Consider the following 21595-nt stretch of genomic DNA (forward strand, 5'->3'; position numbering starts at 1 on the left):
GCGGCGGGGTGGTAGGCCGTCGTCGTCATATGCTTGGCTCCGATAGCTTTCAGAAGAGACGTGAAGGAGCGGGTTGTGAACTGGCGTCCCCTGTCGGTGGTCACAATGTCAGGGCATCCGAAACGGGCGACCCAACCGAGTAGAAACGCGCGACCGGCCAACCGTACCCGCCGTCGAGTCTGGGATGGGTACAGCCTCTGCCCAGCGCGTAAAGCGGTCCACGCAGGTGAAGAGATGCCGGCAGCCGAGTGAAGAGGAAAGTGGGGCAACGAGGTCCAAATGAACGTGGCAGAACCGGCCTGCGGGCGTGAGGAACGCTTTGAGTGGCGTCTGGATGTGGCGTTCAACTTTGGTCCGCTGGCAAGCAAGACAGGAGCGGGTCCAGCTTCGGATGTCCTTGTTGATATTTGGCCAGACGTAGCGGGCTGCAATGGCCTTCTGTGTAGCGCGCACGCCGGTGTGGGCGAGGCTGTGGTACTCGCTGAAGATCCGGCGGCGTAGCGGCTCGGGTACGAAGGGGCGAGGATGCGCAGTGGACACGTCGCAGAAAAGAGGGTCGACGCAACCAGGGAGGTGTATCTTTAGAAGGACGAGGGAGGATTCGCCAGCGAGGTAATCCTTCATCTCAGCGTCATTAGCCTGGGCGTTGAGGAGATCACTGACGCTCACCGGGGATGGCAAGTAGGGAACTGCATTGATGCGTGAAAGAGCGTCAGCTGCCGAGTTGTCAACGCTGGGGATATGGCGAACGTCGGTGCAAAACTCTGAGATAAAAGCAAGCTGGCGGATCTCACGCTCACAGTAGCCGGAGTGGTTGCAGGAGAATGCATATGACAACGGCTTGTGGTCGGTCAGAATGTGGAAGTCACGCCCTTCCAGGTGATAGCGGAAGTGTCGCACGGCCGCGTATACAGCGAGAAGCTCGCGCCCAAACGTGCTGCAGTGGGTCTCGGCGGTCTTGAGGCGGCGAGAGAAAAGAACAAGCGGCTGCCACATGCCATCAACGAACTGCTGCAGAACGGCGCCAGCAGCCGTGGTAGAGGCATCAGCCATGAGGCGGGTTGGCGCAGAAGGAATTGGATGGACGAGCACTGTTGCATTGGCAAGGGCGATTTTCGCTTCGACAAATGAGGCCTCGACTTCCGGCGTCCAGGACAACTGGGAGGTCGCCGACTTGGGCTCCCGGAGGAGGTCCGTGAGCGGTTGGACAATGCGTGCGCAGCCGGGGATGAACCTCCGATGAAAATTCAGCAGGCCAAGGAACTGTCGCAACTGCCGTACCGGGTCACGTCCGGGTCACCAAATGTGGCGCAGGAAAGAACTGACAACCGTACCCGGTGACTGGCGGAGAACAACTGGTTTTAATCGCGCTCTGCGCGCTCACGTTCAAACTGAGCTGCCATCATCCAATGGCACTAGTGCTGCTACATAGTCAAGCTATCGAGATTCCGTTCGTCTGCAGGGACATGGCACATATTCCGACCCAGTCTTCGTTTGTTGCGCAGCTAAGGGAGCGCGGAATGAACATCGCCGACAGGGTCATGTTTCCAAGCGTTCATCGAGAGACAGGAAAATCGGTGCTCATTGGATCAGAATAGCTTTGGAAGATCGTAAAGGGAACGTGCAGCACGACCGCTGTGCGATGGCTGCCATCGACACATCGTTGGGTGGACTTTTCAGGGGCCCACCAAAACCAGGAGCTCGGCATCCGAGTAAAGCGACACCCTGATTTGAGTTCTACGCACTGCAGTCGACATCGAGGACGACACATCATTGGCACTGCGTCGTTTCTGGGACCTGGAGCATCTTGGAATTACTGAAAACCCGACACCAGACCGAGATGACAGAGCACTTATGAAGCGTGTTGAAAGCTCGATTGAGTTCCAGGACGGTCGCTATCAAGTGAATCTACCTTTTAAACAACAGCCTAGAGTAGGCCTACCGAACAACAGAGGGGTAGCGCTCGAACGCTTCAAGCGCCTGAGCAAGAGAATGGCGCAAGACCCAGAGATGCTCGTCAGGTACGATAAAGCCATCCGGACGTACCTGGAGGAGGAACACGCTGAGAAGTTTAAACCGGTGTCTGATGGGGCAGACACAGGACAGGTGTACTACATGCCACACCGACCTGTCATTCGGGAGTCTTCAGCCACCACTAAGCTGCGCGTCGTTTTCGATGCATCGTCGCACGCAAGCAGTGCGCCTTCTCCGAACGACTGCCTTGAGAAGGGACCAAAAATGGTGCCTGACCTTGTCCGGCTGCTGTTGAGGTTCCGACTGCACAGAATTGCCATAACAGCGGACGTGCGGAAGGCATTCCTGCCGATTGGCATAAAAGAAAAGGACAGCGACGTCCTTCGGTTATGGTTTTCTACACCTCCAACGCCTGGCCACGAGATGCCTCCAGTGGAAGAATGGATAATGACTGCTGTGCCTCTTGGGACAGCAGCGAGTCCGTTTCTACTAGCGGCAACCATCTCCCCCCATCTCAGACTTATGAGGGAGGAATTGCCTGAGACTACGGCAGTGCAAGAGAGCTCCATGTATGTTGATGACATGATTGAACACTGGAGGAAGCGCTACGCATCTGCTCTGAATCAACTGACATTTTCAAAGGGGAGGGATGGAGCTCGACAAATGGGCGTCTAGCTCTAAGGCACTAAACGATATCTTTGAGGAACATACCGCAAAAGACGTGACCCGCGCACTGGAAACAACTGCTGACGACGTGTTCAAGTTCGACACTTCTGCCATCGTTGAGTTCCTCACGAGTCGAAAAAACACGAAACGATTTTTGCTTCAAGCAACGGCCAGAATATTTGACCGTTTGGGATTTCTCGCTCCATTCGTGATCCGAGTGAAGATACTGTTTCAAAGGCTCTGGGAACTCGGAATCGATTGGGACTGTGGAATACCTGATGATCTCAGCTCAGAGTGGCACACGTGGTGCCAAGATATTCCGAGGTTGAGCCTGCTACACACGCAGCGGTGTCTCCTCCGTATCAACGAGCGGACCCGGTACACTATCCAGCTTCACGTGTTCACGGATGCCAGTCCGCACGCGTACGGGGCTACTGTCTACCTACGAGTGTGGACTGAGACTGGACAAGTGCACGTGAACCTCATGCTTGCGAAGGAACGAGTATCACCGTCTCATGTTGCCACGACTTGAATTAATGGATGCCCTGATTGGAGCTAGGCTACTCAGCTACGCTGCAGACATACTCCACACGCCTGCAGCTGAATACCACATGTGGACGGACTCCACAATAGCGTTAAGCTGGATTCGATCGTCAGCGAACAGATGGAAGCCCTTTGTGAGCAACAGGGTTACTGAAATCCAAGACATCAACGATCCAGCGAGGTGGAGACACTGTCCTGGCCACTGCAACCGGCCGACTTGATAGCAAGACGCATCACAGCTGAAATCTGTGTTTCGAGCTCGTTGTGCTGGAGAGGACCGGAATGGCTGCGGCGAGAAGAGGGATGCCGGAAGGGGCTTTACGCTCATACGGTCACTGGGAGCAGAACGCCAGAAGTTGAGGAAGAACAAATGGGAGCATCCTCACCATTACCTTATCTTATACTGGGTGTGGCAAATATCGAAGGCACGCTACTGCAATTTGAGCGCTTCAGCAAGCTATCAAGGATATTAAGAGTGACCGGGTCATGAGGTTTGTGGTGAAATGCCGCCGAACGGAGGACACACCGATCGGACCACTCATCACCGAAGAAATAAGAGCAGCGGAGACATACTGGATACGCCGCAAGCAACATGAACAATACCAACCAGAAATTCATGCGCTCAGTAAGCAGCGCTCAGTTGGACCTGAATCTGAGCTGTTTCAGCTCAACCCCTTCCTCGACGACCAGGAAATGGTGTTGCGAGTGACGGGACGACTCCAACAGGGACATCTGGAACCAGCAATTCGGCACCCAATCATTCTACCTCCACGACATGGCTTCACGTAGCTCGTGGTTCAGAGCGCGCACTGTCGCATTTTGCACGGAGGGGTGTTGGAGATTATGACTGAGATAAGAGAAAGGTATTGGATACCGAGGTGCCGACAGGTTGTGAAACAGATAGTAAGGAGATGTACAGTCTGCTGCAGATACAAACTGAAGCCAGCGACGGCTCCCACTGCTCCTTTACCCGGTTAGCGAATCACACGCTGATGCTTCGCTATACGATAGTTCTGGCAATAGCGTGCTGTTTAATCTGTGTTCTGCAGCTATGGCTGTTGGAATTAGTTGTGGTAGCTTTGGTGTTGCTTTGGGCAGGTCGTTTGTTGAGCTACAGGTCATTTCACCATACGAGTTTGGTATGACACTGCAAGGATTACAGTTCTGGATCTCGAACGGAGGCACGGAACAGCTGCGCTGCTGCCCGCCGGATCGCGTAACTTGTCAGAGCGGCTCGCTGCGTCGTGCTGTTTCGTATGTGTTGTCGGCGTATTTTGTCTTGTATTGTTGATTGACGAGCCTTTGAGGGGGGGGGGTATTTTCAGACAATGCTTGAACTTTAATTGGAACGTACGGATTAGATCAGAGAACAGTCCGCGTCGCGCTATAACGGCCACATGTGGCCGTTAGGCAAAGTCAAGAGGTACGTAACAAACGAGGTTTGTGCAATTTGTGGCAGAAACAAAAGCGGCTGGCAAGATTTAGCGAAGTGTCGGTAGCGGGACACGAACCCACACCTCTCCAGTCAGATTTCCAGTCAGATGTGCTCAGTGAATGGCTTTGCATGTCTTCTGAAATTAGTAGCGCGACGTCGGCATGGTGTAATTGGTAGTACACCGCACCGGAAATCAGAGAGTATGGGTTCGCTGACTCTTTCCCAATTGCCTTATACTTTCTATATTGACGTGCTTGCGTGTTCACGAGGCCTGGGTTTGTGTAGTCTTAATTATTAGCGAGCCTCATCCATCTGCGTTACTATCGTGTAATTTGTGGTTCGCGCTGATTTTGATGAAAATATTTCGCGGTTCAGATTCACTTTCTTCGTTACACAGGCAGGGCTTCTGTTGTCCTCATTGTACGCGTAGTACCTTCATCTTCGTCGCTCTGTTGGTGGACACAGTTATATTCATTTCTATTGTGCGATGAGTGTGCAATCTTATAGTGCATGCAGTGTACTATAGGTCGTCATAATAAATAATGTGCCTGTTATTTTGTCTGTGGTATTGCTGTTTAGGTCGGCATAATACCCTTACTGAAGGGTGTTGTCTTGCCTCGGGCTCTAGACATACACTAAAAGGGGAGTCAATTAGGGTATCGTCGAATTACATCCAAAAAAGAGTTATATCTTTTAGAGTGTGGAGTATCGACAGCGCGTACGTCACTGTCGATACTCCAGCGCTGTGCGAACGCTCAACAGAAGATGCTGCCGGACTTCCAGTCCGTGAGCAGAGCTTTTTTCTTTCTTCCATTAAATTTCCCCTGGGGATGTCGCTCGTACAGGAGGCATCAGAGCTAACTTGAACGCCATTCCCGCCTGCGGACCCTGGTGGTGCCTAGTAGAAATAAGGTCGGGGTTTGTCGGGTTTATTTATATTTACAGTTAGAGGGGTGACCCTCGTTAGGAAGGCTTTGTTTTCTGCTAGGCGCTGCCAGGGTGGATCTCTTCCCGCTTCTCAGGCTGGAGCGATGTTCAAGTCAACTTTGACGCGAGCTGTACGCATGCACAGTATTACTCCCTTAGCTGTGAACTTTGGAATGCAGGTTGGCGTCAATTCATATCACTGTTTTACATTTATCCGGAGCAACTGGGGACGAAGTGTCACAGCAGGTTTAACCTTCACGTTTGCAGCTTGGCTCTATGCAGAGACGAAAAGCACGCATTGTATCCGCGATCCTAGTACGTACCGTTTTACAATGTTGACGCCAAACTTGGTTACGGTGGCCTTATCGGCCAGTGGAAACCATTCCTTTATGGTGGAATGAGTGCCCATAAAGAAGTCGTGCACCGAGTGAGCCGGATTGTTTGAGAACACGGAGAAGGTGCACAGGCCGTCTGGCAACTCTTTGCTTGGTTCATCCTTGATGCAAAAGAGTATTCTTTTGGGAAGACCTGCAGTTCGGAATATAATGGTAGCTGAGCAAGGTCACGTAGGCTACGTTGGCTGGGTATCTTCGGCGAGGGAACCCTATAAAAATGTTTATTTAATAGGCACGGGAAGCGCTATGTTTCGTAAGCGTCACCGAACGCCACGAATTTTCTGCATTGACTAGGAATTCGCTTTCAAAATGTCAACACGTCGGTTTTTGCTTCATGCGTAGTGCGTCCCCCAAATCAACTCATCCACGATTCACTTCTTTCGCCAACATTAACGGTATAACTCATTATCGGCAATATACCGTTACAATCCACATGGTTTGAAATTCCTGCGTGGAGAGTCGCGTGCGCGACGTCAGTGTGACGACATTGTGACGAGACGGAGGCCATCCTTTCCACCTGTTCTCAACTGTATGAATGATTTGCCTAGGCCACATCTGTCGCGGAATTCTTCGCGTAGAATATGTGAGGGACAGGTGTAGGAGATGAAACACACACGTGACGATTACGTGTGACATCACAGAAATGTTACGTGAGCTTGATATGGAGATTCTCCTGCTAAGCTTTTCCCCGGGAGTGCCCGGCTCCGATGGCTCTCGCAATAAAACACGTGTAACTTTGGAAATACATCAATTCTCAGGCGGGTTGTTTTTAGCCTGCCGTTCCCTGGCAGACATATGTAACCCAATTACAATGAGAAGCAAAGAGTGTGCGGGTCCAGTAGTACTGCAATAGATATCCCAACTCAGACATAGAATCTTCTCACTTTACCCGATAGGTTCCCAGTCGCTCGTATTTCTGGTAATCACGAATTCAGTACACATCGTCTTGAATGTTTCGTCAGATTGCATTTAAAGAACCCCTCTTCTCATTGTGACAGGGTCGTTCAAGGTAGATTTAGACTTCAGCTCGAGAAAGATCAGTGTGTAAGTGTAATTGAATAAAATTTTCAGAGGACAAAGTGCAATCGTTCTCGGATAAGCGACTCGTGCATTCAGGGAGCAGTGAGTCTGTAGCTGCAGAACAGCGATGCATAATCAAGTTCCTTGTGAACTTGAAAACCAGCGGAGATTTTGCGAAGACTACATGCACAGTGTATGGGGAACAAACGATGTCAAGGGGAAGAGAGTACGGATGAAATAGACCATATGGAGATGGACGGGATATGGTGAAGAATGAACTATATACACACGTTGGCCCGACTGCAGTCGCGTCAGTGAGCATCGCACGCATTGAGCCAGGCGTCCTTGATAACCGGCGTGTAGTTGTTCGGGACATTGCAGCCCAGCGTAACATTAGTGCCGGCAGTGTCAATCATTTACGAGCACTAGCTGTTCCGTAGAGTGTGAGCAAGATCGGTTCCAGACACCTCACTTGTGACCAGAGGGGAGCGCGCGTGGCAGTCTCGGAGCAGCTGCTGAACCGGTTTCAATCGGAGAAGGATAAATGTTTGCAATCAATTCACATGTGATGAAATGATGAAACCTGGAAGCATCATTTCACCACACAGACAAGAGAACGCAACATGGAATGCCGACATGAGGCTTCCCCGCTGCCGAAGAGGATGGAACGCAGACGTCTGCTGGGAAGTAAATGGGAACAGCCTCCCGAGACATGCGGGATGTTATTCACCTGACATCTCGGAGCAAGGGGCCACGATTAATGCCCAGTAGTTACCCACGTTAATAAAGTGTGCCGTGCGAAACGAGATTCTCAAGAAAGGACCAGAGATGTTATCCGGACACTGAGAATTTGGCGGTGGCAACCCTGGTCAAGATGCGCTGTGAGGTTTTGCCCCATGCCCCTTACAGCCCGGATTAACCCAAGGCGATGACCATTTGTTTGGGCTCCTTAAAGAGCACCTTGAAGGAATGACGCTCCTCGCAGATGAAGCCCTCCAGAAAGATGTCCTGCAGCGGCTACAACAGCTATCCACTCCTTTCTAAGCCAAAGGTATCGAAGAGTTGCAACAGAGATGCCAGCAGTGTCTAGATGCGCACGGTGAATACTTTGAAGAACTGACGTAGTTTGATGCTTCCAAAATGTTTCATTGTATTTAAAGAAATGAACGTATCAGTCAACCTTGAACGTCCCTAGTAGAACACCAAGGAGCAACGCAACTCGGACAGGATTCCCCATTTGCTATAACCGTATCACAAGATCGTCTCAAGACTATACCTCTAGAATATGGCGGAATGTTGCCAACAAGCTCCATGTGCATGCATGAGGAACGGTCAATAACTGCTATGCCACGCCAATAAATGTCAGAATTGCCTATGTGAAGGCGTGGTTTGATAATACACAGTGTGCCACAGTTAGGAGTACTGTAGTTGTCCTCTTGTACTTACGTGTAGTTGTCGTGGTAGTTGTCGTGGTGGTTGTCGTGGTAGTTGTCGTGGTAGTTGTCGTTGTAGTGGCTGTAATGTATATATTTCATACCATCGGGGTCGTTAAGTAACTCAGTAAAAGTAACTTTTTACGGGTATCGAGTAGTCATGGAAGAGCGATATTTGAAACAAGGACGGTTCTTCTCGGTCAGTACTTGCAGGTTTTTTGGGGTATTTTTAGACGCTCAAAATCCAGAATAATTGACAATCGACATCGGCAGATGGCACGATCGCTGCAGCGACATAGCTGTATGGAGCCCCAGTCGAATGCAAAGCTATACACAAGTGCCTGAACACAAAGGTGAAATGAACTATGATGAAAAGTCATACCATTATTACTAACCAACTACACGATTTGAGAATCTGAATTATGGTTCGTTTTGGCTTGCTGAGCTCAAGTTCGCGTGTTCGATCCCGGACAAGGACTACATGTACTACATGATTTTGTGTTTTATTGTCCACCCTTATTTGTTTTTAATTAGTTTTTTTTACGGTGCGCGATAGTGCGGCATAGTTAAAAACATGCGGCATATTTTTTTTTTTTTTGCTATCGTTCGTTGCAGAGACTGTTTACAATCCTTCAAAATTTTCACTTACTTCATATACAGCTCGTAGAGTTTCAGTATATCGTACGCTATCGCCTTTGCGTACGCAAGTGCTAGCGTTAGTGGTTCTGCGCAGTGCGCGAAGCTCTTTCTGTTATGGGCGTGCGCAGAACCGTCAACGCTATCCCTTACGTACGCAAACGGGATAGCGTACGATGTACTAAAACTCTCTAATAAGTCTCTAAAACTCTCTAATAAACTCTAGCTGCTCGCGTCCTGAGGCGGCCCCCTTATCGTTTCCTTATCTGCTCGCTTGGTTTTCTACCCCTACAACCACTAGGTCTCTGTAACATTTCCACATGGCCTCCAATTTTGACCACCTCTGGAGCCAATTATTTGTAGTGAACTAACAATATTTTCAAAACTAACGCTAATATCTATCCATATCAGTGCATTGCGGCTAACACATACGACTATCTTCACATTTAGAGTAAAATGACGCTAAAAACGCTAAATTTGTGTCGCATACCTGTGGTGGTTGCAGTAGCTGTAATACACGTTTGGAGCGAACTTCGACATATGTAAAATATAATTTTAGTATTCTAATCATTGTACGTTGGGTTGTTCGTTGAGGAAGGTAAACCAGTACCCTCGCGAGGGTTTTTGACCAAGAATAAACGCGGGACACACGACGTGGAACATGACATTTCGGGCATGAGGTAATTGGAAGGTTCAGTAGGTCAGAAGCTGTTGAAGCGGTAGCCGTAGGCGGTAGCCGGAGAATAAGATGGTACCCCTTGTCACACAGGTATAGTTCTCAACGACAGTTGAAACCAATGGAATGGTCATTGAACATGCGCATTGCGCCACCAAGAGTCTAACACGTCAACCTGTCAAGGAACATTGAATTCAATGCACTTGAGTAGTTGACACGTCACGCGCTTGGCGGCGCTACGCGCATGTTCGATCCAGAGCCGTTTATAAAGAGAGTTGGGCCATTCTGTGATCCTCGGAGCCTCGTGGGTGGAGCCTGTTTTGACGTCAGAGTCCGTCGTTACGCCTCCCGAAAAGCCTGAATCCAAGCGGAATCCGCTTATCAGCCATCGGGCGGGCGCCATTTTGATGCGGTCCGCCAGCTGGTGGACACGTGCGTTGTCGCGCTCAATGTAATCTACAGGAACCGCCAGCTTATGAGCCACAGCCGCGAGTGATATGGGGTTTCTGTTGCCGAACTGAGAGAATTCAAGAAACAAGGGCTTTCGGAGAACGAAGTACGAACGTCTCTTCCCTCCTCGCAACGTCAACAACGCTCGTATCGAAATGGCGTCGACTGACTGCTGACGACAAAGCAACAATGAAGCAGGGCGATGGATGAACTTCAGCCGTGACATCGCATGACGCACTTCAAGATAGGCTCGTCCTAATGGCTGAACTCTCTCTATAAAATAATTTCATTCAATGGTCATTGCTTTCAATGATCATTAAACACTTTCATGTGACAGGGGTCCTTATTCCTTCGAAGTGGCTGACATCACGTTGCTGATCTTTGATGTGACAACTTTCTTTATTCTATTGAATTGTTGTAAAAGGTTTCCGCTATTAAGTTATAACAAAGGAGATCGCCTTGCGTACGCAAGGAAAAAAGAGGGTTCACATTGGCCACACGGTAAACGCAGGGTCGCACTAAAAGTTTTCCTTTCCGGGGGTTCGGGATGCTGTGATGAAGATCCCGATTATGGTTCTTTGATATTCCTGGAGCCGGAGCAGTTGAAGTGGAAGCGCAGGACCTCGACGCATCTGAAGTTGGCAGCGTGGTTTATTATACGTGGAGTTTGGGTTAACGACGAGGTCCCGGACCTACCAGCCACAAGTCCCCAGGCCGAGTTCTCTCACCAGGGCTAACTCGGCGTTTTATAGCCGCAGTCTTTGGCCCCGCCTGTTATTTGCGAATCCGGAGACAGCCGGCAAAATTCTTTCCGGCGTCTGCTGTCGTAGTTCATAAGGTATTTGAGAGAGAAATATCCCTTAAGTGGACGGGCCAAGGAAGGGCCAAACATCAACAGTCGCGGGCGTTATTATCCACCTTGACTTAGTGGCCCTTTCAATCCTCTAACAGAGCAGATGACCCTGAAGGTACGTGATGTTATCCAACACTTCAACGACACAGGCGCTACAAGTTGAAAGCAACTTTGGTAAGGTACGTGTTAGGGTTGCGGAGTTGTCACTCCGGAGTTGGAATGATTCCGGAATCATTCCATATTTATCAGAGCCCAGAATGGAATTGGAATGGAATGTCGGAAGCTGTCCTAGGAACGGAATGGGAATGGAATCGAGCATTTTTTTCAGCAGTAATGGAATTGGAATGGAATGGCCTGGGTGCTCCGTTGGCAGTTTTGCTTTAAACCCGCTGGTTTCCGTCCTCACGACCTTTGCACAAACACACCTCATCTGCACATGAACAAGAGCGAAATGCCCTTGTCTTTGTGCTTTTTCCCTGTTGGATAACGTCAATCTCCTCTAGCACTGGTGGGGTAGCCAGTGCGGTTAACGGTCGCCTTTTCGTTTATTGATGAAATGAAAGGAATGGAATGGGGTTGCCAAGCCATTTCAGGAGTAGGAATTGACCATACCTTTTCATTCCGAGGAATTGAAAGGAACGGAATTATCAGAAATCTCCATTCCTCGGAATGGAATTGGAATGGAATGGGTGATCGCATTTCGCAACCCTGGTACGTGTCTGGTTACTTATGCACCAGGTGGTTACTGACGATGGGACGAAATGTTTTGTGACAACACCTGGGCATGGATCAGGGAAACTGACCATATAGTCGCGTTAGGCGCAAGCGAGGTGTGCACCCGATATTTCCTTGCGCACGCAAAGCGATTGCATTTGCAGTACTACAATTGTATAATAGGAGCGGAGAATGACAATGAAAATTAGGGGCCGAGAAAAAGTAGGAAATTAAAAGATGACGTCTATTGGTCCTAGTAGACTTACTGGTAATAGCGCGGGGAGTCCTTGAGGTGGTCCTGGCAGGCGCGGGTGTCGGATAGGTGATCTCTGAATTAGAATAAAAGTCAACAAAGAAGAGAAGTACGCGCAGTCAACAAAGAGAATAAAATGCTCGTTTCACACTACCTTCGTCTTGAAGTGCTTTCAAGCAACACAATACACTTTGCACTATAATGGGTGCACCGAAAGCAAATTTCATACAAGAAGCACACAGGCGAAGCGACACACATATGGTGAGGTGGTGGTGGTGGCAATTGTGGTGGCGGTAATGGTAGCGGTTGCAAGAATGTTCGTTAGCAGAAATAGAGACATATCACGCTAGGGCGTTGCCTCATTGACTAAATTGACTGCGGCAGACGCTGCAAGTACAATGTTTGACACATGACAATTTTAGTATACATCACGCGAAGTGGGTAAGAGCAAGCAACTTTCCCAAGACTGCTGAGCTGGTCCTGAAACAATAGCGTAAATCACATTTAAACACATAGGAGCAGGCGTCCTCAAACTCTGTTATAAGAATATCATCACTTAGTAATCATCATCAGCATCACTGAGTAATCATGATCACCCTTACCGGTTACGGCCAGAATAAATCTGTAAGGAACAAAATAGAGCAACCCACATTAGTAATATCCCCGTAATTCAGCGCAAAACAAATTGTGCGCAGGAGATGCTCTGATACTCCACGAGCTTCTGTGCGCGTTCTATGATGATGCTGATGAATATGATGATGATGATTACAATGATGTCGATACCGTTTGTGCTCACTGGTGGGGTATATTTGCGGGGGCTGCGACACTTCCTATACCCTCGGTGTTTAGGCGCGCGTATGCCTCACTCGATCACCAAATGAGATTGGCAGTGGCCCAGCGGTGTACTGGATTTCTTTTCTTTCTTTTTTTCAAAGCTTGTTGGCAGAACTTTGCAGGTCGCTATACAACGTCTTGTAACGTGCACACAAGGTTATAATGTAATATCACATTGGCAATGCAAAATGTTAAGTATTTGGCACACATGTTATCGGAGCCGCGAATTTGCACTGGTGCAAAAGCGGTGGTGGGAAACACATGTCACCTGTGTAACCGTGTTTTATTTTGCTGACTTCTCATATGTTGTCTGCTAGAAGTATAATAATGTAAGAATCTTTGGAATAAAAGAATAAATTATCTAGTATATCCTGACACTATTCCTGTGGTTATCTTTGCAATAGCATATGGAGTTCAAGTTATGTTTGTGTGGAGTTCAAGGGATGACACGTCCGAACGACATTGAGATCACTATAATCGAAGGATACCAATGCGGTTAAATACGAGGCGGGGTGATTTCCATTCAAATGCGAGACTTCCATGATGCTGCATGAGTCAGCAGGCAAGATCTAGCGGTGAAGCCTTGTTAAACGTCGTCCGGGAGGAAGATAGGAAAGCATACGCACTCGCAACGGCAAAGCCCGCGCGTAGTATGCTATTCAAGCACGCTGTCACGACACGGCTGACCTACTATGGGACGCCAGTAGTAAACGTGGACACACGACATTGGTGCCTAACGTCATAGGCACCGATGACGTAGTACCTGTATTCATGTCCTTACTGCGCCACGTTCGTGCAGGTCACGTTCGTGGATCTTCGAAATATTAAACCTGCTGCCGGGTTTTCCTGAAGTGTCAAGGCAGCCTGCCTTGATAAAGAATACGTCTACCCACATTTGCGCGCACAACAGGTTGCCTGCTTACCGGACGATCGTCATGCGGAGCACGATGAGGCATTTGTGAATCGAAGCGAACGAAACAATGGTGGTACACAGTAAATCATTTTACACATTTATTCACTCAAAACAGGTGTATTCTTATAAAAACATCCTTTTATATTCCGCAGACTGAAGCAAAAGGTGTAAAAAGAGCACTAGTAAATGTATAACACCAACCCACACCACGTACATTTTATTCCACTTCGATCATTCACGGTGTAAAATGAGGTATTTAAAAAGGTGTTTGCGTCCTATACACCTTTTTTCACCCCATTTGAACTGAGAATATGGTGCTGAAAGTGCTGTTTTAATTCGTGAAAGAAAAAATTATATTGGTTTGACAGCTCCGCTCACCAGGTAATCACATTATAGACAATAACTTCAGTTAAAAACACAATAGTTGACAGGGAGGGACATCAGGAATTTAGCTGGCATCTTTGACCCGTTGCCAGCGTACGTGTTAATTTGAAAGACGCAGCGAACGTGCCTCAAGAAATTGTATTTCAGTATATGATCCATCCAGTACCCCACTATATAGGCTACCGAGACTGCCCGCGCGCACTGCTGGCATCGTCTGAAAATCGCAGCATCGTAACGCAGCTCATTTCACGAGCACGGACGGCGTTACGATGCTGCGATCTTCACATACGCTGGTCCCACAGTGTTGCTTCCATTTTTTACTCACTCACTCACTCACAGTGTTGCTGTGCCGACGAGAGGTGCCTGTGACGTGATGCACTCCGGTTTAGGTTGTGCGTTGGAACCACAGCTGGAACTATGCTGTGTTCCGGGTGGTTGTTGCCATGCAGGCAAGAGCGTCGGACTGCATGGCTCGATTTGCTGCCGCGGGAGTTAGCATTACATAAGCTATTTGAGAGGGAGTATTTTCCAGAAAACACTTCATCCTAAGGGGCGTTTTCAAAACAATACTCCCGTTTTAGGGGTGTGCTTGTTTTTAAACACCAACTTCAAGAGTGTTTTATGAGGAATACGCCTAATTAAAGGGGTTGCAGAAAACGCCCACATTCCATGATGTAAAAAGGGAGTGCGCCATGGGACAAGCATGTGCTTAAAAAAGGTACAAAAATAATTTGCTGTGTAGCAAAGCCGCGCAACAAAAAATATAGTCGTGCAAATTGTGCTCTCCATGCATCTGTACGGGGCATGCATCTGCACGAAAATGCATGGCGGTCGCTTCAGAGATGCATCAAGCAACCGCCAGCGGAGCCACTGATGCTGACACCGAAATGTCCCAAATGGATTGATTTCTGTTAGTTCGGTGTTCGCACTGTTGGTGGCCCTGTCCGTACCCGCACACTGCTCTCAGGAGACCACAATGTTGTCGTCGGTAGACACCCTTTCAAATGCACCGAGAGGAAAGTTCGCGTGGCTACTATTTTTCTACGCGAAGTCTGGTTACCACGATTTCTTTTCGGTTTTGATCGTATAGTCGGCCCAGGTTTATCTGGCACTGGCCTTTTCCAGTGAAAATGCTCGGATAGTAGATGTTCGGAATTCTGCTCCTGAGAACTCTTACTGATTAGGTTAACTTTATAGGGCGGTCGCATCCGCAAACCCACCTGTAAAATGTAGCACAATATTCAGCATCGGCCTACAATCTCGCAGTCACAGGAGTCACAAGATATTTCGTAGCAAATGACAGGACCAACGGCGTCCTCTGCATTGTGCATAGTGCCTTTTCGCGCTCTGCAAACCGCGGGGAATATCCTGCATATCAGTCGCAAGGTATTCCGTTGCAGACGACATGACAAATGGTGTCGTTTGCTCACCTTCTGCTCGCCAACTCCTGATATCTCGGCGCCGTGCGAATGATCAACATAAGACGCAGCAGAACTTCAGTCCCGTCAACAGGTTTTTACTTTTCCTGCCGCCACATGTCTGTAAAATATTCCACGGGGATGTCCCTCGTGTGAATACACAGTTATAGTGCTTAAAAACATCATGGATCAATCCAGATGGCACCCGGATTAAACTGAATAGCCCCAGGGTTATTTCATACACCGTAAACTTTTAAACTTTTTCACTTTTTTTTTTTCTGTGTAAATGGCGTGTCCCACGGCGCACACCGTTTTGGTGTTGCCTTTACACCCGAATCAAGGGTGTTGTCTAAAGCACACTTTAATTAGGTGTATTCCTCATAAAATACCGTTATGATGGGCGTTTGAAAAAAAAAACACCATTAAAAGGGGAGTAACAACAGGGGAGTAACAGTGAAAACACCTTTCAGGATGGAGTTGTTTAGTGGCAGATACTCCCTCTCAAATGGCTAGTGTAACATCATACCGAGATATACAGTTCGACGTTCTTGCGTCTATATGGCAAGTAATACCCTGAACAAGGCCGACCTCCAGCCGTGGTTCCATCGTACAACCTAACGCGGAGCGCAATGCGTCACAGGCACGCCTCGCTAGGTAACGTAGGCGCGAGTGCCGAAGCTTGAAGAGACATGGACACCCCTCGGTAGCCTATACTGGCGTATCCGATGGATCATTAACTTAAATACAATTTGTTGGAGGCATGTTCGTTAAGTGTAGTAGCGCGGAAAACGTCTCTAACGGTGACGGGAATCCGTCTTTGCAATTAAACGCCCGCCCGCAGCGAGACAAGGATACCACCTACGTTCAGGACATCCTTCCCTGCAAATACTGTGTTCTTAACTCAAGTTACAGTTTTTAATGTGATTAACTGCCGTGTGCAGCTGTGAAACCAGAATAATTTTTATTTCGCGAATTAAAACACTATTTTCAATACCATATTCCCAATTCAAATGGGGTGTAAAAAAGGTGTATAGGACGTAAACACCTCTTTCAACACCTCACTTTACATCCTTAATGACGGACACGGGATAAAACGTGGTGTATGTCGACATTACACCTTCAGTAATGATCTTTTTACACAATTTGATACAGTTTGTGAGATACAAAAAGGGTGTTCTTATAAGAATACGCCTGTTTTGAGCGAATAAAGGTGTAAAATAATTTACTGTGATAGCACCCGGATTAATTCACCTGGCGCCTGGATTATTTCAGGTGGCGCCTGGATGACACTTGGACTAAAATGAGTGGAAAAACCTGTAGGTTGATCTGGATTGAAACAGATATCACTAGTGGCAGACCAAAACGGTAGATTGTGCGCCCACTGTTATCAGCGCCGTCTGCATGGAGAGAGGCATGTTGCAGAAATGGTTGCTGGCAGAAGTGTTTGGCCAGGACAGCGACAGAACCGCTTCATCGTGAGGCCGACAACGGCGAGCACCTTCACCACCACACACGACCACCACCACCGTAGCGGACGGCTGCCGGTATGAACTTTTTCAATCACGTAACGTGAGCAGACTGAATCAAAAATGCGCAAAGATGTATAGAAAAGTAAAATTCGATGACATAATGCAAAATCTTACGTACTAATGGAGTCTGTAATTGTCTTGAAATCGCTGTATTAACTAAGCCTCACGTCGACCAAACATCTCATTTTCGCGTAAATAATAAAGGCGGAGCGAAAGTTGCGAAAGTCAGGTGCGTACATGAGGATATATATTCACAGTATGAAATTAAAGTAGATTGAAAATTTTTTATCCCGAAATCTCCGCTTCGCCGTTCCAAGCACCATCCATTTAGAAGAAATATTGGTGTCATGGCGGTCCCCGTGGAAAACGGCAACCAATGAAATGCGCCCAAGTTTGATTGACCGCTCGAGACTGTTTTTTAGGCCTCTAATGGCCAGTCTTAATTCTAATACCCCAGTCAGAAAATTCTCTCCCACGGATATCCGCAGAGCAAATGAAATTGCTCCAGCGGGTATACTACGCGGGGATCCACTTGGCCGGGTTGCAAACTTCCTACGAACGTCTACTTTGCGGACATCACCAGGAGATACGGACATAAGCAGGAGCTCCATGTGATGTAGCGTGTATCTCGAGCGAGTGTTACTTTTTTTATTTTTTAGAAGCATTATACGCTCTGTGCTAGAAGAGTCTTCCCGCCATTTTTTTTAACATCTGCCACTGTCCCGGTGGTTTTGTTTGATGTTGCTCCGCTTTGTTTCCCATGACGGGCGGCGTTTCAACAAAGGAAAAAAAAAACACAACGAGAGATTGGGAAAGAGATAAACTGATGTTCTGAGGCTGGAACAACATAGAGGGGACAGATACACACAAAGCCTCAAATTGCCTAAGAAATCAACGATGAAAGATGAAAGTCACTCTAAAGGTTAGCCAGCTGTAGGGATCGAACCCACATCTTCTGGATTGCCGGTCCAGGGCTCTACCAATTGAGCTAAGCTAACACGTCTCTCCAGCGACTTTCGGGGTGCGTCATCTGAAGGGACGACAAACCAGCCACTCACTCTCACTCACCCTCCTTTCGCTCTTACATTTTTGCTCACTCATACACACATTCATACGACGGAAATCGACGCAAGCGGCACCTGTTGAACAAGAGATAAACTGATGTTCTGAGGCTGGAACAACATAGAGGGGACAGATACACACAAAGCCTCAAATTGCCTAAGAAATCAACGATGAAAGATGAAAGTCACTGAAAAGTTTAGCCAGCTGTAGGGATCGAACCCACATCTTCTGGATTGCCGATGCCGGAGATGTGGGTTCGATCCCTACAGCTTTACGTAGTCGCGTTACGTAGAATGAATGCTTCATAGAGGATTCTTACCTCCATTACCTTTACCATTACCTTTAATTACCTCCACCAAGACCTGTGACCTCTTGTTCCTTCAACTACTTCAAATAATTTCAAACTATTTAACAACAACTTTATTACGGGATGATGGGTGGGGTGTTTCATCGCCGGGGGCGATACTCTACCCAATTGCTAGTGGTGATGCGGGGAATGAAATAATGAGCCCCTTCACAATAAGGATCGAAGTCCAGGACGCTGAAGAGAGCCTTGAGGGCAGAACGTTGGTGTGCTGGATGAGGCCAGGGACCAAGCAATTTTGAGAGAGAAGGGGGTCAGGAGTCTAGCTCGTGATTTACCTCCATTTATAACTACGCTCTTATATCCCCTTTACATCTCCACTTGTACCTCCGCTGCGCTGAGGCTTCACCATCTCACCATCTCTCTCTGTCTCTCTCTCTCTCTCTCTCTCTCTCACACACACACACAGCTTTTTCCATTCTGACTCTTCTGATGCGAACGCAGTGTGAAGTAAAATGACGGTGTTTCAAACATGATCCTCCCAATGGCCAAACTAGACGGCTCTGACGAGGCAAACTCGCGCGCAACAGGTCCATAGGCAAAGTCTGCCAACTGGCCAGTCACCACCACCGTAACCAACGTTCGCTCCGCACCAACGAAACGCGGTAGTGGGAATCGTGTTCAATTGGTTCTCTAACTATACACGTGGTGTTGTTTGCAGAAAGCACACAGGAGTGCAAATGTGGGGCATTAAAACACAACCTGCTAAGTGAAGTACACTATACAGATTGTACACAGTTTGTATTATAGTGTAAAGAAGTAAACAATATCTGACGGACTTCAACATCTTGGCAAAGCGCTGCAGTCAGTCCATTGCGTGACCTTCTTCATGTTCTCCTGGATGGTGAGCAATGGATTCAGCCCGTCATACTGCGCTTCCCAGTTACAATCCCGATTCTTGCGAAGCATAGTGTCTATCTCGTACACGGCCCATCCGCCGGTGTAGTGGAGAGTTACAGAAGCCTTGCACATCTACAGACGGTAAGCAAAAGCCAGTATTATTGCTTCCCAATAACACCGTCTATAACATTCACTAAGCATAATAATAAGAAAAAAAATACAGGACGTTTACGGCTCCTGTACCGCGCAATTCAGAGTCAGCTGTGCGTGCGGTGAAATCAGGCCAGACGAAAGTGTGAAGACACATTTATTTAAGCGGGACGAGTATTGATTTGTGGTCGCTGATATCATAATAATGATAGTACTAATAACATTTTATTGGTGCCCAAGAACGGCCCTGACGACCGTAATGTTTGTGCACACAAATACAATACACTACATATACAGGGTGTCCCAGAAAATGTGTCATTGAATTATAATAATAAAAAAAAAAACTACACCACCGAGAATCAAGCGGTCAACGGCATTTGTTCTTAACAGATTTTTGCCACTCCTGATGTGAATGTCGTGTAACGTAGGCTTAATCATGTAAATTCTTGCGAACTGAAGTCGGAAATTTGCCAAGTAAAGGTGACTTTTTTACCCCACCAATGTGAAGAGCGTGTCTAATTTACTCAAATTAATGATATTGACAGGGATATTCAGCGGCTACCCCGTCAGAAAAAATAGCCGAACATCATGCTCTATACGGAGCTAGCGCGCGACAAATTTTTCAGCGCAATCCTTGTCAGTCCGACGGAAGGAGGTTGGAAACCCAGCCCACATCTGCAACGCAGAAAGAGATAACACAGGTATGACTTATCGCGTCCCACTTTCCCTGGAATCGCACTTTCCCTCTCCCAATTTCAGGAATTGTCACTTATCCGCTATCACTCTATGGGCTGGGGTTGGAACCTCCTTCCGTCGGACTGCGAGCGATTGCGCTCAAAAGGGCGTGGTGCGTTATGGTTCGGTGCTACGAAAAGTATGGTGTTCGACTATTTTTACCGATGGGATAGCTCTTGAATATCACTATCAAATATCATGAACTTGGTTGAATTCGGCACGCTCTTCATATTGGTGGGGGAGGGTGGGGGGACATGGCAAATTTCGGAGTTCAGTTCGCAAGTATTTACATAATTAAACTTACGATACATGACATTCAAACCAGTAGTTGGCAAAAACCTAGTAAGAACAAATTCCGTTGACTACATGATTCTAGGTGGCGCAGATTTTTTTTATTATAATTCAATGACACGTTTTCTGGGACACCCTGTAGACACAATATACATATAAATACAATAATACATTCTGGAAATACAGATAACATGCACTATTGCACTAAATGCACTAAAATGTACATGGCTTAAATTGAAAATAAGAAAAGAGCACACGCGCATTGTAACGTGAGAAACACATGCGATCGCACGGCAGCAAAAGGGAAATTATTAGAAACAAATATATAAAAGAAAGTTCCGATAAATGAGAAAAGATCACCTAAATGATGTACATGATGATGACTGGCGAGGTGAGTAGTGACGAGATGAGAGGGGCTCTTATCGTGTACCCTCTCGACTATATACTAAAAGTCAGGTGATAGCACCGATAGCGGTTGTAAACGGTTACGGAAACGGTTTTTTCTTTTTACCCCGCACATGTCGCCGCCGGGAACGACGCCATCTCGGGAAAGTCTCCACTATACAGCTGACGCTGTCAAACGAGCAAATGTGAAGGAATAGCATCGCGTTTATAGAATATCACGGACAGGGAAGCACTTGACAGGAGGTCTGAAGCAAGATCTAATGGGAGATGCATAACTTAATGTGATCGCATATATTTTGAGTGTGTCGTGAGCAGCTCGGTGGCTTATGGGAACAAGATAGTGGGGACTGAAAAACCTATATAACCATACTTATATAATAGGCATGACCTAACCTAAGCTAAACCAACGTGCCATCACGTAACATCGAACTGTAAACATCAAATCTTCAGCACTCCCACGTGTCGACACATTGTTATCCGTGTTGAACGCCGACGTTTCTGCGGCAATTGCGAAATACCCGACAATAACCAGGCCGATGAGTAGCGCCACCGCTAGCCCCCAAAATGCGGCGCTGAGAAGGGGTGCCTACGGCATGGCCCCTATAATCTAGTACGTCGTCAGTGTGCCATATAGACAATGCACAGCGGGGGGCATAGCACTCTCATAATAACTACAAACCAAGCAAGCGAAGGCA

The 21595-nt window shown here is 47.6% G+C and overlaps 2 protein-coding genes across 5 annotated transcripts in view; both read right to left on the reverse strand.

Annotated features, from left to right (window-relative positions):
- Nucleotides 1-12900, reverse strand: part of LOC135390058 (uncharacterized) — a 51182-nt gene extending 38282 nt beyond the window's left edge. Inside the window, exons 1-5 of one of the 4 annotated variants that reach the window (XM_064620071.1) lie at nucleotides 12578-12893; nucleotides 12130-12455; nucleotides 11989-12051; nucleotides 8407-8475; nucleotides 5869-6073 (exon numbers count right to left, since the gene is read on the reverse strand). In XM_064620071.1, the coding sequence (XP_064476141.1) occupies nucleotides 5869-6073; nucleotides 8407-8475; nucleotides 11989-12051; nucleotides 12130-12202 (410 nt within the window). In that variant the 5' untranslated portion in view covers nucleotides 12203-12455; nucleotides 12578-12893. Of the gene's footprint in view, nucleotides 1-5868; nucleotides 6074-8406; nucleotides 8476-11988; nucleotides 12052-12129 lie in introns of all 4 variants that reach the window. The other 3 variants (XM_064620070.1, XM_064620072.1, XM_064620073.1) reach the window with 3 other exon arrangements.
- Nucleotides 12901-19201: 6301 nt separating this feature from the next.
- LOC135388308 (uncharacterized) overlaps nucleotides 19202-21595 on the reverse strand; it is a 48362-nt gene continuing 45968 nt past the window's right edge. Inside the window, exon 10 of the mRNA XM_064617773.1 lies at nucleotides 19202-19451. Within this exon, the coding sequence (XP_064473843.1) occupies nucleotides 19260-19451 (192 nt within the window). The 3' untranslated portion in view covers nucleotides 19202-19259. The remainder of the gene's footprint in view (nucleotides 19452-21595) is intronic.

Source organism: Ornithodoros turicata, chromosome 3 (genome assembly GCF_037126465.1).
Source record: "Ornithodoros turicata isolate Travis chromosome 3, ASM3712646v1, whole genome shotgun sequence".
NCBI lineage: Eukaryota > Metazoa > Arthropoda > Arachnida > Ixodida > Argasidae > Ornithodoros > Ornithodoros turicata.